The sequence below is a fragment of the Marmota marmota genome, unplaced genomic scaffold (genome assembly GCF_001458135.2).
Source record: "Marmota marmota marmota unplaced genomic scaffold, marMar, whole genome shotgun sequence".
NCBI lineage: Eukaryota > Metazoa > Chordata > Mammalia > Rodentia > Sciuridae > Marmota > Marmota marmota.
In genome coordinates, this window is record NW_025999869.1 from 6,067,340 (window position 1) to 6,086,247 (window position 18,908).

The window sequence follows — 18,908 nt, forward strand, 5'->3', positions numbered from 1 at the left end:
CTGACTAATCCCCCTTCACTGTAATTAAAGAGTTGGGGGGGTGGGGCTGGTGGTGGTGGAGGAGGGAGGAGGAGAGAGGAAGGAAGTCATAAATGGGATTTCCAAAGGAAAGCTTTTATATTGAATTCAGAAAGCCACATTTTATAGAAAATGAACACTGACCCTCTCTAAAAGGATTTGCTGGAAATTTAATTTAGCGTCTGTGGCTAAAAGGCACCTTTTGTAAATTGGTATTTGTATTCATTCACCTTATGTTCTGCAAAGGTGGTCTCATCAACATGGAATATGACGTGCCCATTGGTAAAAGGCTACAGAATGGCGTGTAGGAAGCACCTAGCCACCTGGATGCCTTGGCATCTGAAGAAGAAACCGTAGCCTTGTAGAGGAGGGCCACAGATTGGGAAGGGTCTGCAGTCTGGAGCTAGTCTCCCTGGAGTCTCAATGATAGCACCCATTCACCCCATGGTTAACCATGTGCCAGGCCTGGTGCTAAGCACGTCCCACTTTGATCCTCACATGACCCTAGGAAGGAAGCATCATTAACTCCCCCACCTTATAGCCAATACCACTGAGGTCCAAAGTTAAATCACTGCCCAAAGTTTGAAGGCACAGAGCCAACATCAGACTTGGGCAGTCTGACATCAAAGCCTGAGCTCTTACAGTCAGCAGGAACAAACGCAGAACAGGTGAGCAGAGGAGGAGACCAGAGCTCCCACAGGCCCCACAGCTGATGGAGGCCACCATCCCTCAGGCCACCACCATCACAACCCACCAAACTGTTGAAAGGAATTGAAATGACTTCCCTCCTCAATTAAGAGGACTAGAACTACTCCTAGCAATGTCCAAGCTCAAGTTTTATGATCGTCATAATTATTTTTCTTTTAATAGTAGTATTTTGGGTGTTATTGCTGAGTTTGATCTCCCAAACATGACAAGAAGGCAGCTTGAGAGAATCTTCTGGCACTTTCAGTGGGTACCCTTCCTATGGGAGGGGAAGGAGCTTGTCCTCTGCCCTGGCTTTTGACAAGAAACTTTGCATGGCTTCCACATGGGCTCAGGGAGTTCAGGACAGAACTCCCTAGAGAGGAGATTGGGAGGGGAGGAATTCCTAGGAGACAGGGCTTGGAATACCTGTAGCAAGGTCAAGAAGAGAGGCAGCGGGCTGGGGATGTGGCTCAAGCGGTAGCGCACTTGCCTGGCATGCGTGCGGCCCAGGTTCGATCCTCAGCACCACATACAAACAAAGATGTTGTGTCCACCGATAACTAAAAACTAAATATTAAAATTCTCTCTCTCTCTCTCTCTCTCTCTCTCTCTCTTAAAAAAAAAAAAAAAGAGAGAGAGAGAGAGGCAGCTTACTTCCAGCCAGGATTGAGAACAACCAACCCAGGATAAGCTGCCAAGAGGGAAACACTGACATGTTGGTTGTCTCAGAAGTTAATCAGCTCAGGAAGGAGCTGACTTACCCAAACCTCATTTTTGTTGTCCTGTTGATCTCTTACCCTCAATTGGACTTGTCGGGAACTTGTTCTCATTGATCTGCCTCAGGGACCGTGCGCGTGGCCTCACAGTGAATCCCCTTAGCCTTAGCATCCATACCTTGCTGCCAAATAAGGCGACTGCCTTTCCACATGAAAGCAAAGCTAATGAAATGGTTCTGAGTCAACCGGCACACCTCAGCCTGCACTGTCCCCGCAGCCTGCCCTGTGTCCCACCTTGTCCCATGGCTACCAATTCCCTGAGCAGCACTAATACCTGGTGGGAGCTTCCTGGACTTGGGATCCCCTCCTCTCCAGCCTGCCTTTTAGGAAATAGTTACCAGCTGAAAGTGTCCTGCCATACCTTCCCTCGCTCTAAGCACCGAGAGATCATGCTCACGGTTAGACACAGGTCTTGTTTTTCCTCCTGGTGTTGAGGTCCCCCTATCAGCTTAGAATTTGGTCTCCCCATCACTTCCCAACTGCTGAACCTGTGTCCAGAGTCCAGGATGGGAGGGAGCCATGCTTGCTTCGGTTCAGGGGGTCTGACTGTGAAACTCAAAGGGGAAAATGTCTTGGGTCCCATATAATTGCCATGTCTAGGGCCTGGAAGCTTCTGAAAGTGCGCTAGACTTACCATGAAATACAAAAGACAGTAACGTTTAAAAAAATCATTTAAAAAAACAAAATCATAAAAAGCTGTACACAATTTTTTAGCAGGAAAAATTGCATTTCCTGTGGGATCTGAGTTCATTGAGTCTGAAATGATGGGGTCTGCAGCAGCTGAGGCCCCTTACCATGGTTCCAGCCTGCCAGAGGCTTGTGGCCATGCAGTGGCAGGAAGGCCCCCGCCAGACGTAGCCCATTAGTTGGCCAGTGTTGGCAACATGGACCTTACGCTGAGTGGAATGTGGTTGAGAGCCCTTCAGCTTTCCCACGTAGGCATAGTGGTGGCCCGCACCACTCCTTTGGGCTGCCACTCAGTATTAAGAGGCTTGACAGAGAGCACTTGAGAGTCAAGATAACCGCTGGCTGATTAGCATGTCCAGGATCAGGCATTTGACATTTGCATCAGAAACCCAAGTCTAATGCTGCTCAACTCCCCACCACTATTTCTAATGACCAAAGGGCATGGGGAATACAGAAGTTGGAGATCCTGATAGAGTCCTTGAAGAAGAATTTTCAGCCCGTGCAAAGGAAGTTCAAGTCCTTTAACTATCTGGGATTCCCTCAGCAAAGCAACAGGCAGATCCCTCCAGGGATCCTACTCACTCAAGGGCAAGAAATTGATCTGGAATCCCAGCTCCCAGAACAGAAAAGCCAGAGTCTGCAACTGGTTAGGAAATCTTTTCAGAGGCACCTAAATCAGTCAGAAAAGCAAATATAGCAGCTGGAATTGAACTTGGCAAGAGAGGGAGGGAACCACGGAGATTGCTATGGAGTGCTGCCATCCGGTATGAACACTTTATTTAAACAGGAAGCAGAGACGTTCCACCTTTCAGAAAGTACCCTCTCTCTGTACCCTACTCTCTCTGTGCAGTGTGACCAGGTGGTCTTGGTGTTAGCTGTCCATGTAGCAGGCTTCTGAAGGACACTTAGGGAGGAGATGAAGGAGAGCCAGGTAAAGGCAATGGCAGGTCTCAGCCACAGTGACATCTCAGATGGGCATTGAGATAGAGAAGCATGTTTCAAGCTAGCTGTACCCCTGCTGGCACAAGAACTGAAATTTGCAAGAATCATCCCTTTGTAAGTTTGACCTGAATCAGTACTTTCACCATAATAATATCACACTCTGTCTCCTATGAGCTGAGGTTTGCCTTGTATGAGAAAGAAAAGGGTGGAATCATTATTAAGAAATGGAAATTGCTCAGAACCCTGAAGGCATCCACTGGATGTGCCCTACATGTGAAGATAATTTGTGGCTTAGCCATAAAAGGGCTGAGGCTCCTGCTTTTGGGAGAGTGCGAAGGAAAAGGCTTCCCTATGCCATAAGAATTGTCACACTGGGGAAAGGGGCAGCAGAGGCCTGGTCCACTCTGCTCAGCACTGTGTGACGGCACCTTCCCTCTGTCTCTCCTTCTCCCAGGCGTCTTCACTCCAACCATTTATACTGCGACTGCCACCTGGCCTGGCTCTCAGATTGGCTGCGCCAGCGGCGGACGATTGGCCAGTTCACACTCTGCATGGCTCCTGTGCACCTGAGGGGCTTCAATGTGGCGGATGTGCAGAAAAAGGAGTACGTGTGTTCAGGTGAGCTCTTCCCCCGACCCGGCCTTGAACATGCAGCCCAGGCCGGAGCATGGCATAGAAGGAGCCCCATAGGTTGCTCCACACACACAGTAGTGACTTGAAGAGCTCTGGATTTCCTCAAGGGGTTCAAAGAAAGAAGGACTTGACACCTGGTAATGGAAAAGCTGAAGGAACTGTTAAGGCCCCTGGTCTGGTCATGCTAGGAAACCTAACGTCTGTTGAGTCACATGTCATATGGGTATGACACGGACATGGGTATGATGGAAGTGTTTTAGCATTTACTACACAGATTGCTGTCCTCTGAATGTTTGCAGAAATTGGGAAACAGGACAGTGTAGGCTGCAGAGTCATCCTGCCTGGCTGAAAATCCTAGCTCTGCCCCTTGCTAGTGTGTGACTTTGGCAAGTTACCTCTCATCTACAAAAAGAAAAGAATAATAGTACATAACTCAAAGGGTGGGTAGGATTAAGTGAAATAATGCATATCAGGCACTTAGTGTAATGAGCAGCCCACGGTAAGAGCTGTGTAAGTGGAGCTTAATTATGATAGTTTAGTAGGCCCACAAAATATGCTGAGCAAACAGAAGGGTTTGATCTGTGGGTAATAGAAGTGAAATGGGAGCACAGATTGCCACCGTAGCTCATGAGAGTGGACGGTGTAGACACGTGACTGAGGCAGCTCAGAACTCCAGGGAAGGGCAGTGGCTGAGGACACAGCTTTTAAACTGGGTTCTAAGTTTCACTCATTTGCTTTACTTTTCTTGACATCCTGTGCTTCCACTAACTTTCTCTTTTTCTGGTGGTAATGAAGTAGAGCCAATCCCTTGATTTTCCTTAAAGCCAAAAAAAAAAAAAAAAAAAAAAAAATTCCATGGAGGGGTTTCCCAAAGAGTTGTACAGATTCCCAGGAGCCCAGACCTGGAACTGGAGCCCAGGGCCTCCAGAGACTGAGCTTGGGAAGGGGGCATGAGGAGGGAGCAAGGCCCCCAGGAGCTGAGCTGACATCCCTCCCCACCTTTCTGAACCCTTGATCCTTTCCAGTACCCAGGGCTTATTGAGCCAAGTCTGGCGACCAGGCCCCAGCATGGCCAGCTGTGCAGACGGGTCTTCTGCTCCTCCACTGCCTGGCCACGGTGCAAGAATTCCCTTGATTCACCCTCCTCTCCCTCTCTGCTGTTTCCTCCTGTCACATTATTTCTTCATTATGTTATTTATTCTCCACAAACACTTGTCTCTGAGCAGTACCTCAGTAGCTTCCTATGGACGCCCACTTAGAAATCACTTCCCATGAAACACGTATAATAAAACCGTTTATCACACAGGCACCAAATTCAAATATAGTGACTATAATTACAGTAATTATTAGGCAAAATGTGCAATATTGGCATAAGTGCCAGTGAAAGAAATAATTATAGAGTGCAGGAGTCATCCAAGAGCTAGTGAGAAAAACTAATTAGAGAGAATGTTAAAACACATCATTACAGGTGGGTGCTGAGTTTAATGCAGCACACGGCTGTGAATGCCACTTCGTCACGAAAGCACCTTCCCGCCACGAGTGGCAGGGCATTGCTGACCCAATAACAGCCAGGATCCAGAACCCGTGGGAGTAAGGCACTCCCTCCTAGGTCCCGGAAATGCTAATGCCCCCAATCCCCCTACTCCAAGAGGGTTCAATCTCGCAGGTGGATCTCATTAATTACCTAGGCGCATCCTGACCACCTTTGTTGATAGCAGTCAAATTCATCACTTATGATGGTCTCTGGAGCTTCTAACATGAAGCCAATTGCTTTATGAGGACGTGAGAACTGAAGTCCAAAGACTTCATACATCAATAAGCTGTTGCCCTCCACCTTCTCACCTGTAGTCTGATTTTTGGGGAGTGACTTGTATGTATGAGGGATTCATTAAATGCTTTATCAGGCACTCATGCATAAAAAACTAGAAGATTGTAAGGGGTTATTTTGGAAAAGGTCAGAGTCAGTTGCAACAGTCTAGGGGAAGTGACGAATGAAACTCCACCATCATGTGGGGTGTAGGAAGAGCATACCCCCAAAGTGCTGCCTCCTTCACACCTGCTGAAGGCAATTGTAAGACTGATAAAAGGCTCCATCTGTGGTGTGCAGCTAACCCCTAGAGGAGGCCAGAGAAAAGGACAGCAGTCATGTGCTGACCACCCCAGCACACCCTCACCCCAGTGCCAGCACCCAGCTGGGCATATGCATGGGGTAGTTCTGTGTGGACTGATGTGTCTGTTTTAAGATGCAAAACGCTCCCCATTCAAGCTACTCCCCTAACAACTCACCAGAGGGAGACGTCAGTCAAAATGGAGGGGCAAGAATTCTCTATAAAAATAGAGGTCATCCGATCAGGAGAAGGAGAGGCACGGGCTACAAGTAAGCCATCCTGCATGTGGCTTCCTTTCAGCCATCCCTGTCAAGCAGAAGAAGAAGAGCTCCCTAGGCCTTTAAGTGGTATTGAAAATTCACCAAACACATGGCCCCAGAGACGGAAGGAGCTTTATCTCACTCAGCCTGGGAGGGCCCTGCCTGCCCAAGTCCCTGATATCTCCCTTGAATTAAATCCAGCCGTCTCAGCCTGGGCTCTTCTCCCCAGAAGCCCTGGAAATGGGCTCCTTATCACTCCAGCTAACCCAGAAATTTGCTACAACTCACTTGGGCAAAATTCATCTCCCCATCAGCCATTCCTTCCCAGAGACATCCACTTTCTTCCTCTGGGGAGTCAGCTGAGAATTTTTCACCAGGGTCAGGGTATATACTTTTAGTTTATTTTTATTAACATTTTCTCTATTATGCAATTTGACCACTTATCTTCCTTCAGTCTCTGATAAAAGAGCTTCTCTGTTAACCACTCTTGCTTTGAGGAGAAGGCTGGGCCCAGGGCTGGAAGAGTCCATGGACCCCACTTCTTTCTTGTTGCTTACAGGCTGGACCTTTATCAAAGTTCACAATAAATAGACCAGAGAAAAAAATCATAATATGTTAGTTGCAAGGTTGGGGTTTGTCATGTTTTTTTTTTTTTTCATCTTGAGGGTTTATTTTGGGGTTTAAATTCTAGGATTTACTTCCCATGTATTTCCTTAATCTGAGAGAGTTTCTATCTGTAATAATTTGTAATTTACAGTCATTAGTTAAATATTTGACCTCCTGAGTCAATTATCTCTTTCCTTTGAGTGTTTTTAAGCCTCCCAATTTGTCTGCCTACTTCACATTCATCTGCTGGTGGCCTTAGTATATGACATCTGCTCATAAGGACATTAGTCTTGGTTGTGGTAATAAGGATCCACATCTCATATTCTTTCAGGTGCCCCCATACCTAGAACAATGGTGGACCCTGGTGGCCTCCCCATAAACACTTTTTCTCATTTATTATTAAAATGAAATATACTTATCTCCCTGCAAACTGGAAAAGCTCCCTTCTTCTTCTTCTTCGTCTTCTTCTTCTTTTTTTCCTCTTTTTGTTTTTTAATTTGGGACTAGTTACTAAGTACAAAGATAATTAAGGTAAGCCATGACCAGCCACCCATCTCCTTAGGAGCTTTTAATTAAAACACCATAATTGAACATTGCAGGAATGAGATTATTAGGTTTATTTAGCCATTTCCAAAATTATCATGCCTCTGGTATTTAGCTCACGTTCATTTCCATTCCCATCATGATTGCTTCAGCTGCAATGTCATTGTAGTCTGGTGTGGCTTTGAAAGGCCAGAGGCCAGTAGGGAGGCTTAATTTGAATACTGGAATTAATTTATTTCTACATACTCACAAGGCCACTGGATTTTTTTACCCTGTGCAGGCTACTGGCTGATTTTTTTTTTTTTAAAGACAGAAGGAAATAAACACAAGAGTGTCCAAGCATCTCCTAGTGTATCTTACAAGATCCGACCCCTGAGCCTTCGCCCCTGCCCCCTCAGAGATTCTGAGGCACTGAGAGTTTTAATTTCACAGTATTAAGAGAGGCATTTAGGGTAGCCTTTTGGCAGGCAGGGCAAAAGAGCACTGGACCAAATGCTGGAACTTTGTTGTTTGGGATCTATGATCTTGGGCAGCTGGCTTAACCTTCCTGTTCTTAGTCTCCTCATCAGTGTGATGGGAGTGATCATTCTAGAACATGGACATGCGTCCTGGAGGATCAAGTGAGACAATATGATAGGGTCTTTAGTGTCGCATCTGGCACTCAGTGAACTACTCGGTGAACACTAGCTGCTATGAGAATGTGGTGGCTCTTGTTTGGCCAATACGGTGTCCTTGTAAGTAATCCCCTATTTCTGGCTCAGTATTCTTGTGGTCTCCATGGACCTCTCTAGGTCTGAAGTTCGGTGATCTTTGTCCCTTCATCTGGGCAGTCAGGTCAGGGCCTTGTGCTTTCAGCATGATGATCACCCTCGTTTTACCAATTAGGCAAACAGCAAAGGTGAAGGCCGGGCAGGAGGCAGCTCTGGTCATAGATGCGTCTTTGTTCTCTCTGAGCAGTCAGTAAGTTAGCAGGACTCCCAGTGCCCACGCTGGTGGCCTCGGGCACCTTCCCTGGAAGAGGCTGAGCTGGAGCTCATTCCTGCCCTCGCAGTCCCTGGGTGCCCCGGGCCTCCCAGGCCTTGCTGGTGAGCATCAGCAGGGAAAGCCAGCACCTCCATTTCCCGGAGCTCCTGGGGTCCACCTTCAAGGCAGCAGGCACGGCCCTACAATCCAAGGAGACATCGGAAGACAGGGTGTCTTCCTTTCCACCTTGCTCAGCAGAGGTGGCTGTGGCTTTGCGTTGAGATCCAGCACCAACGTGGTGGTGAAGAGGGGTCTATGAGGGAGACACGAGCTCAGTTCACATCTACCTCCCTCTTCTGGATGGCAATGTCCTTCCAACCTCAGTGGGGCAGCATTTTGGTCCCAACGAAAGAGTTTGAGAACAGGTAACTCAGGCAGTTATTAAAAATGGAAGAAGTGAAGAGCAAGGCCACAGGCACTTCTTCATTAGTAGTAGGACATCTTAGAAAGGGGATCACTGGGGTGTTATAGGCTGGTCCATTAATATGCTCGGATTTAAGGCCACTTTCTCTGCCAGTGGACAGGCTCACGCAGGACAATGTGGATTCCTGGGGTCCCCATAAGAACATATTTCATGTGAGGAGCTCAAGGAGCACACAGGCAAGGCTTGTCTAGATATTCCTCTATCCCAGAAGAAAAACTGTCCCCATTCTTTGCCGCATCCCAGCTCATCATGACATAATTTGCTGGGTGAGAAGGGGGTGTCTCCTGACTTTGTCCTGCTTAGAAATGCTCTGATGTTGGCTCCCCAAACATGTGCGGAATGGCAAGGGTTTGGTGACATTTCACAGCAGAATGCCTGGGACACCTCGACCCTGGAGTGGGAGCCCCAGGTGACTTTGCTAGCACTGACAGCTGCAGGGGAGGAGTGACCTCCGGGTACAGATTTCCACCTGCTGTGGCCACTCCATCTCCCCACAAAATGGCAGGTCTTCTCTTGCAGAGCCAGGGCACCAGGACTCAGGGAGCCTCTCCTCAGAGCCCTTCTAGAAGGAGCATTGACCTGCATTCCTGATGACCTTCTGCAGGGCAGTCACCTCTGAGGGGTATCGCCTGTTCACCCTCTCATTCACCCACCCTGTGCTGACTGAGCACGTGCTCCAAGTCCAGCCCTGTTTTAGGCACCGAAAATACAACAGTGATCAAGACAAAAACCGTCACTGTCCTTATAGAATTTGCATTCCAGTCTCAGTCTCTCCAGGGGGAGGGACATGGGCCATCACTCACAGGTACTCAGAGGCCTACAGGGACATGGGAAAATGCTTCCAGAGAAAGTGACCCTGACTTTCACCCTCATTTGAAACCTGAAGTGTGTTGTTTAAATAAGGTCCTATCCTCACCTGCGGGAATGCCTGCCTGCCTGGGGTGCTGCCAGCCCAGGGTGCTGACGAGGCTATAATTACCGCTGTTTCTCACTGTGTAATTAAAGGTGTTGTTAGTGACCTGGTTAAGGAATCTTTTTCAAAGGCTTTTTTGCCGTGACAACATCCCTTGAAATGTAGTGCACACTGCAAGAGAATCAGAGCCACCCTCTCCAAGACCCACAACTCCCCCCAGGACTCAAGATGCAACCTGGGTCTGTTTTAGAACAGGATTAGTTACTACATAGAAATTGGTGTAGGGGGATACAAGTGGGGCTTTGAAAATCACTCCAAGTAGAACTTTCTGTTGTCAATAGGGAGCCTTGAATACAGATCTTTCCCTTCTCCAACACACACCATTCAAGTAATATTTTGACAGGTCCAAAGAGGGACGGCCATCCAGTTTCTCTGCCTGATGGGTGGAAGGGCAGGGGCGCAGGCTGCAGTCCCTACATTTCCCATGGGGAAGGCGCCAGGTGTGGCAGTTCCCCTTGTGTGACCGGCCACATTCTCCCCCTTGCTGTGGAAGGGCAGGCACAGCAGCTTCCTTTCGGGGATGGAATACCACCTGCACTTCAGAAGCCCTGCAATCTGAAGCCACCTGCTTCAGCCTCCCTCACCCATGGCTGAAGGGACGGGAGTCCTTCACACTGTGGCTCCTCTGTGTGCCTGCAGGGAAGAGCAGAGAGGAGAAGCTGCCCTCTGTCCCATTAGGAGTGTCAACATCATGCCACCAAACTCCTTACTCACCAAGATGGCAACAAAAATGCCACTGTGACTTGCCCAAGGTCTTCAGATAATTAGTGGCAGAGTGATACTCAATAATAATAATAATAATAATAATAATAATAATAACAGCAATAGCCAATTTTACTAAGCTCCTCCTCTGTGCCAGTCATTCTTCTAAAGATTCTATGTGTCAACTTCCTTCACCTTCTCAACAAAACCACGCTTTGAAATAAGGCTGTGAACCCCCCTTTTACAGATGGGGGAAACACGGCACTGGGAGTAAGAACCGAGGGGGGGGAACTAAGATCTGCGCCAAGGCTGTGGGACTCCAGTGCCCCCACGTTCAGCCAGGACATTCTTGTTTCTGGGTTGAGGCTCCTGTGGGCTGTTTAAGCTCCCCGGATTGAAACAGAGCCAGCATACCCCTGTCTCTGGGAGAATGTTCCAGGGGGCTGTTAGTGTAACCATCAGCCCTCGGGCACCTTCCATGGTCTTCATTGGATCCCCTCCTGTGGCACTAGTGACTTTGAAGTCCTTGTGTACTGGACAGGAATCAAGAATATTCTCTCAAATATCCCAGCTGAGAGGATGTTTTTAAATATTTATTTTGCGTGTACTTAGGAGGTGAAAGGCAGTAAAAATCTCTGGCCATTGGGTTGGCACTTCCTGAGGACAGAAACATTTCAAATTAAGCTGGAGGCATCAACTTGAGCTCCGACAGACAGATCAGCCTTTGGGGTCATGGGCACTGTTGAACGCTCCACGTGGAGTCTCAGCGTCCAGATGGGGACTTGCCCGGGATCCAGTTGTCACTCTGATTTCACCACCAGAGATGTCTCACTCTGGTTTTCATTTCTCCTCTGAAAAGGAGCCAAACCAAAAATCATTTCTGTCGTTCGTGTTTAATCTGCCTCCAGGAGCCCCCACCAGAGGTTCCAGGCCCCAGCAGTGGGGAAGCCCTGCAGAGTTGTTCTGAGCTAGGTGCAGCCTGGGCCTCTTTGCTCAGAGAGGTTGTCTTGAAAGACACTGCGATGACCACTGTTGACTGGATCTGAAAGGGATGGGATGAGTCCTGGGAGGGCCACTTCATCGGGTCTTCCTTTTGGACCAGAACATCCACATTTGAAAAATGCAGCATGTGTGTGAGATCCTGACCTCACTGTGAGGTTGCAACCAAAGCATGGGAATGTTTATAGTGTCTTTAAAATATTCAAATTTGTTTCTTCTATTTGGAATTTAATGTGAATAGAGAATGTCATTAAAATTCTCTTTAACTCTGAATCCTCAGTTGGGTCAGTAATGGGTTTGTGTGTCCATTTGGCTTTCTAAATAAGCTCCTGGGGGTGCCATTTGCTTGGGGTTTTTATTACTTGGCTTTAAATTCACTCTGGTTCACCTCATACAAATGAAGGCTAACTTCAAAATACGTAGCAACTTATTTGCCTCATTTCTAGTGAGAGAAGTTTCATTTGCATGTTCCCTGGACATAAAAGCCATTCAGAAATAACTTGGGCATCACTGCTGATGAATGTGTTGACATGTAACAACATCATTGCCCCAAGTGGGGAAATTCTGCCACCTTGTTGCTCCCACTTGGTTTGACACCTCTGGTGGCTTCCAGCCACTAGAGAAAGGACTAGTTTTGTCTACACTCAGCCTTCGATCATCAGATACAAGCCAAAACCCCAGGGTACCATTCAGATGTTGGGCACCCTGCAAAAGTGGTCCTAGCAGATACCCTTTGGACCAGTGCATATCTTCAGGAGTCACTGACCCTGGGGCTTGGCTTCTCCTGACATGAGAGGCCAGGATGGTGGGACGAGAGAGCAGGTGCAACAACCAGAAGCAGCGAGGTCAAGGCCAGGCTCTCTCCTGGGGCTCCCCTGTCAGTGGCCATGATTTGTTAGACAGCTTTTCAGGTGAAGCCATATCCTTGGGAAGCTGGTCATGGACAGGAGATGACCGTTGTGTTCCTGCCAACAGGTCCCCACTCAGAGGCCCCATCCTGCAATGCCAACTCTCTCTCCTGCCCTTCTGCCTGCACCTGCAGTAACAGCATCGTGGACTGCCGAGGAAAAGGGTTGACGGAGATCCCCGCTAATCTGCCAGAGGGCATCGTGGAGATGTAAGTGCCCCAGTTTGTCATCCCTCTGTCCCAGGCAGTCCCTCTGGGGGTCATCAGTATCTCACTGCTAGAGCTGACTGTTAAAAACCCTCAGGAATCTCTTCACCATCCTCCCCTGCCTTCCCCAGCACGTCAGCTCAGGGTTAAAGACGCTGACTTCAGAACCCGGGCCAATCCCATCCTGCCTATTGCTGCACATAAAGTTTTATTGGAACACGTCCACGCCCGTTTGTTCCGTGCTGTCTGTGGCTGCTCTCATAGGGCAGTATTGTGACAGAGGACCATGTGGCCTGCAATGCATTCTGTCTGGTCCTTTGCATTAAGTCATCCGTCTGTGCCCCAGGATCATGCTGTTTTTGTCCCGGCCTTCCCATTTATTATCTGTATGACTTGAGGTAAGATAATTGCCCTTCCATCTTTAGTTTTCTCACCTGTAATAATGTGATAATTAGAGTATTAAACCCCAATGGGTCATTGTGAAAATGAAATGAAATTCTGCACGTGACGTACTTACTCCACAGGCCGCTGCTTTACAGCCTGATGAGTGGTGGAGGAGGGTGTGCCCTGTAAGAGACAGCACTTGGCACATGGGTGTGTATGTACAGATGTCAGAAATTTCAGGAGAATTTGTCCACAAAGCGCAGATTTGTCCACCCTCCCCTTGCGGTTAGGAAACAGGCGGCGTCGCATTCTGGAATGAGTGGAGTGTGAGTCAACACTGACCTCAAGATCGCTCTTTAAATGACTGCAGTTGTTTTCATTTTCTGTCTTCGCCTTTAGGTGGCTTTATTGAAAACACCATCACATGGACCCCTTCTGCTGAAAACTCATTAGATAAAATCCCTCCAAATAAGAGATGTGCTTCCCTCACCTGGCTACCTTTCATCACCTCCTCCTCCCCCACTCCCCTTCTCCTCCTTTTCTCCCCCACCCCTTGCATTCCCTTCTGTTCCAGCCCAATCCAGTCGATGGCTCCTCGGCTTTTCCCTTCACTCCTGTGTTCATTCAGCCAATACCTGTTGGGAGTCCACTGTGTTACAGGCACTGTTCTGTGCTTGGAGAGGCAGCAATGACAAAATAGACAAAATTACTGCCTTAATGATGCTTGCATGAGGGTGGGGGATAAAAAAGAAACAAAGTAAAGTAAATGACACAATATGTTAGAAGGAGGTAGGTCCTATGGAGAAAATGAAGCAAAGAAAGGACTTCAAATAAGTGAAAGGAAAAAAAAAAGTAGATTTCTGGAGGAAGAGTGCAATTAGGTAGTAGGGATGGCATGTGCAAAGGCCCTGAGGTAGACCAGAAGCCAGTTGGCAGGGGATGAGTTCAGAGAGGTGATGAGGGGCCAGAGCCTGGGGAATTTTAAGGACTTTGGTTTTACCCAGAATGAGAGGCAGAGAAACATAGGGCTTATAACAGTGGAGTCCTTCTTCCTCTTTCTTCATCTTCTTTGCCAGCTCTTTCTGGCTCCCTTCAAAGTGGTCTTCCCTAGCCCCAGTAGGCACAATCATGGCTCCACACCCTTCCTTCAATCAGCAGCCTTTGGGAGGAGTCCTTGGGGCCTGCTGTGCACAGCCACTGTCCCTTCACCGTCTGCTCTCGGCCCTCAGTCTTCCTTTCCCCAGCACCAGCGACCACGTCCCCCGGCGTTCTCTGGGACTCCCCTCAGTCCTCAGCGTCACTCTGGCTCTGAGCCCCTCTCCCTGAAGGCACGAGGCCTCTCCTGCCTCTCCTCCTCATGCCTTGCTTCCTGCTTCCCTCATTTCTCCCAGCTCCAGTTCCTGCCATCTTCTCTTCCTGCACCAGCCCCTTCACCATCTCCTTCCCTTGGTCTACATTCCCTTTCCCCTCCCTGTGCAGTGCCATCTTTCCACCTCCACCCCATCTCTCTGCCCCAGGCCCAGCGCTCCCCTCTGAGGACCCTCCCCTTTCCCTCTCCATCCACACCAGCTACGACCTTCCCGGGCTGTTCAGGACCCACTTCCTGCCAGTTCCATCCCACTGAATGTCCCCATGGGTGGTGCCCCTTCTCTTCCCTACCTGTTCCTTTCTCACACCACCTTTTCTCTGTTGTCTTCGGCCACTACGGCCTTTCCCTTGGCCAGTCCCCAAAACCACAGTCTGATGAAAGAGGCCAGTCCAGGTCATCAGGCCAGTGACACCCCCCCACCCTGGGCATACCCCTTCTCCCCTGCTTCACATCTCTGTGGGCCTCACAGGACATGGCTCAGGTCTCCAGGAGAGAGAAACTGCAGATGTGCACCTTGGAGTGCAGGTCACACTGTGCCTGCCTGGCTGGGCTCATGTCTGGGTGGATTTTAAGAGACCTTGGCAAGCTTGGGAGTCGTAACTGCCAAAAGGCTGCCTGGTCATCACTGAGTTTCTCCCATCCTGAGGTTAAGTGAGAAGGGAGCAAACAATGTGATGTTTTCCCATTGAGGAAAAGTGCTCAGTCTGAAGAAGTCCTTCCCTAAGCTCCTGGGCTTTCCTCTACTGTCATGGCTATTAAAAACGTACTTTAGTTTACAAACTGATTACTCCTGAAAGCAGAGTGCGTGTGTATGTAATCACGATATAATTATGAATACATGTATATTATATAAATATGAATTATATAACAGAGGGAGGGAGAGAGAGAGAGATTGCCTTTAATTGTGAGCACCTAGCCCATGAAATGCCCAAGTCTGGACCTCAGCAACCTAGCTAGAGTGTGTCTGAGGATAAAGGAACAACCTGTTGGCTAAGAGTGCAGACCATGGATTTGGGCAGACCTGCATTCCAGCTCTGGCCCTGTCTTGAGCCAGGGCCAAGTAACTTCCAAGCCTTGGTTTCCTCACCTGAAAAATGCAAAGGCGAATGGTACCTCTTAATGGTTCGTATGAGAGTTAACTGAACACGTGCTGACAAAGGCTTACAGTGTGTCCTGGAGTGCACTCTGAGAGCCATGACTGTTGTCATGTTGCAACCCTAACTACTCCACGAGTGCCACCAGTTTTATAGGGGTGGTGATGAGTTAGAAGCCACACCCTAGGAGCTGGAGCTGCCTACACAGGGGAATCCTCCGTAAGGCAGGTCAGATCCTTAAAGGTGTGTTTGAGAGGCCAGGTTCTAGACAGAGGCCAGCCACACGCATGTGACCTGGGAGGAGGTGTCTTCATGCCGAGGCACGCAGACGTGGCCGGGAGGCTGCCCCAGCTGTGGGCACCCAAGGTCTCCCAGACAGATCTGCAGGGCTCCCCTTGCTGCACCTGCCTCACTTTCCCCTGTGATGAAATGAAGCTGAGAAATTCAAGCAGCTGAGGATTGTTTCTATGCTGGGGAGGGTACTTAGGGTAGCGACACCTGAGAGAGAGAACTTGATGGAGGAAAGGGACCTGCCTGCTCCTAGCGGCAACAGAGCCTGGGCTGGGGACTCTGCATCAGCCTGAGTCTCTGAAAAAGCTAATATGCATCCTCCTAACAGCAAGGGACCCAGCAGGTGAATGGAGAGGTGAGAGAAGGGTACAGAGACAGTAGGGAGGAATAGGAGTGTCTGGTTATCATCACCGGCCCAGACACATCTGAACTTGACCTTTCTGTTTAACATGAAGAACTCCACCTCTTGCCCAGGACCATCTATATAATCCAGATGTGTATTCCCCTTCAAAGGGCTTGGTGACGTCTCAGGCTCTCGTCTCCCTCTTCTCAATCCTTAATTACTTGAGATTCTTTTAAATTCCCTTCACCTTGGAGAGGTCCTGCCCTGTGCGACTTTGGAAGGGGCATCTCTCATGCAAAGCAACCTGGCAGACTCCCTTTGATTTTTTTTCTGAAGCCAAAGCAGCTCAGAGGAGCGTGTGCTGGTGTCCTCGCATACTAGAGCCAATTCCTCTAAAAATAGCTTTCTTCCAGAGAACCCACAGCGAGATGCTTCACTGCAGATTTTCCTCGAAAACTCAGTTTGCATCAAGGGCGCCACTCACACTGCTCCCTGATGTTTCTCTGAACTGGCTCCAGCCTGCAGCCAGAGCAATCCAGGGAAGAGCCAGAGACCACACGTGCCTGCCTGCATTCTGTGGTCTTCAGATGCCCTCTGGGGCCTTTAAGAGCTCCAGAGGGCTGCAGGTGCTTAGAGCCCCACCCTAATCTCTGCTGCATCTTCTGCCGTGTCTGCTCTACATTCTCATGTGGTGTCCTCAGGGTCATGTCTCCTGCTATGGAAGGTCCATTTATTTGATGGAGAAAGGCTGTAGATAGGTTTCAGTGTCAAGTTGCACGCAGAAGCAGCTAGGAGGGAAAAAGCAGTGTCTCTACTGTCCCCTTGCTCCCATTGTTAATCTGCCAGTGAGGAGACAGCTGCTTAGCAATAGATAATCTCCCCATTACAATGGTCACCAGAGGGGCTGAGAGAGGTCCGAGAACTAAAAACCAAATATACCCAACAGAACCAGAGTTGGCGAGCTCTAGAAGCCACAGAACTCTATGACTCAAGCGTTGGGAGAGTGCCAGGTTTCTGAATGGATGCCCAGGGAAGGCAGGAAGGCAAGGGCTGGGTGCAGGTGTTGCAAAGGAGAGCCAATCAGGAGGCAGAATGGTTTCCAGCAGAGCCCTGGGGCCCAAAGTCCTGCGTTCAAATCCTGGTGCTGTGTCTGATTCCAGACACATTTCTTAACATCTTCTGCTTCACTTGGTTTCCCTCTTTGCCAAACAGGGGTCACATACCTACCTAGAGTTTTTTCACAGGATTTAAATAGCACAATATGTGGAAAGTTAGCACAATTTTTGGAAGCTACTGAAAAAAATGGAATTGAAAAAGCAAGAACTATGCACATGTGTGCACCTGAGACATGATAGCAAAATTTAGTCTCAACTTCCTGTACTTTCATTTTTTTCTAAGATAAATTTTTTTTCAGGGTTGACAATACAGCTAGGGGCAGAGTGAGTGCTTGCCTAGCATGTGTGAGGCCCTGGGTCCCATCCCCAGCACCTCACCCACAGACACACAAAAAGTTCCTCTGCAGATATCTGGACACCTGCGCACAATAAGGAGGGCAAGTCTGGTTCTGTCTGCACCTGTTTTCTGTAGGTGATGCCAGGTGTCCCGAGACAGCAGGTTAGTGATGGCTTGTGCCAGATTTGCCCTCAACCCTCATCTTTGCTGTGGACAAACATAGAGGCTCAGTGGGGGAGTCTAGGGCTCGCTACAGGAAGCAATAGTGAGAGAGGCCAGGAAGGGCTGTAGAAATGGGGCACAGAGAACAACCTTGAAAGGACCTTCTCCCTCACCCCGTCCCAGACCTAGTGAAGTGGACTCTGGGCTGTCCATCTGGTCTCCAGCCATGTGGCCCAAGAGGACTTGGTGGGAGGAGAACACAGACTTCCTTCCTTCAGCAGGATCTAATGTGAGCTCCCAAGTTGAGAGAAAATGAGGAGAGATGGGAAAGATTTAAGAAACCACGAAGGTGCTTCTGGGGAAGAGCAGTACAGCTTTGGGGTTGAGAGCCAGGCACTTGAGTCGGACCAGCCTGGATTCAAGTCCCGGCTGTGCCCTGCACTAGCGGACCTGGGGCACATTGATCTGGTCATCTACAAAATGGGCATCTAACCACTACTCCTTGCTTTGTACCACTGTTGAAAGCCTCACAGCATGAGCCAGTGTGTGACATATAAAAAGCCCTCATTAATGGTAGATGTGCTTCACATCGCAAGCCCTGCCAGCACCGCCACCAACTCAATGCGGCTCCTCTTTATCAGGTGATTTGCAGACATGCCCTGCACTAGCCGTGCCCCTGCCAGTCTCTCTGGCACCATGTTGACTTGCGGATTGTGAGAAATACATGGTGTTCTGTGGCATGCCTGCAAATGACAGATCATTAAGGAAGCACCCGAGGAATTGGGCCAAGTCAACACGGAGCACAAATGGCTGAGGTCCCCATCAGATGTTTCTGCTGTGCAGGAAATGCTCAGAGGTTTAATGTGTGTGTTTGTTTTTATGCTCGTTCTATTAAATCAGTTTGCAGCCTGAAGAATGTTCACCAAACAAAGAAAGACACATGTGCCAGTTAAGAGAGGCCTCAAACAGCTGCTGGCTTCAGACACATCCTGAAATGTGACAGTTTTTGCTAATGCTATTAGTGCTTTTGGAAGCTTTTTCACTGGGGGTCTAGATTGCTGCCTCCTTGTTCTGGGCTGCAGGACTGGGCATGTGTGGACGCTTCCAGGGACTTTTAGCAGCAAAGGCCTAGAGCACACTCCAGCCTTGCTTCCTTGGAGAGGGGCCCTTTTCCCCGCAGATAAGCTGACAAGGAGCGAAACAGTGGCAGATGAGAAAAGAGATGGGCTTTGGAAACATAAGAACTTGGGTTAGAGTCCCAGCACTAGCTCTTCCTGGCTTTGTGAAGTTGGACAAGTGACTTCATCTCTCTGAGCCT

The 18,908-nt window shown here is 48.9% G+C and overlaps 1 protein-coding gene across 1 annotated transcript in view; it reads left to right on the forward strand.

The window, feature by feature from the left end:
- The window catches only part of Slit3 (slit guidance ligand 3), a 563,280-nt gene that overhangs the window by 437,790 nt on the left and 106,582 nt on the right, over positions 1 to 18,908 (forward strand). Inside the window, exons 9-10 of the mRNA XM_048814838.1 lie at positions 3,565 to 3,728; positions 12,357 to 12,498. Of these exons, the coding sequence (XP_048670795.1) occupies positions 3,565 to 3,728; positions 12,357 to 12,498 (306 nt within the window). The remainder of the gene's footprint in view (positions 1 to 3,564; positions 3,729 to 12,356; positions 12,499 to 18,908) is intronic.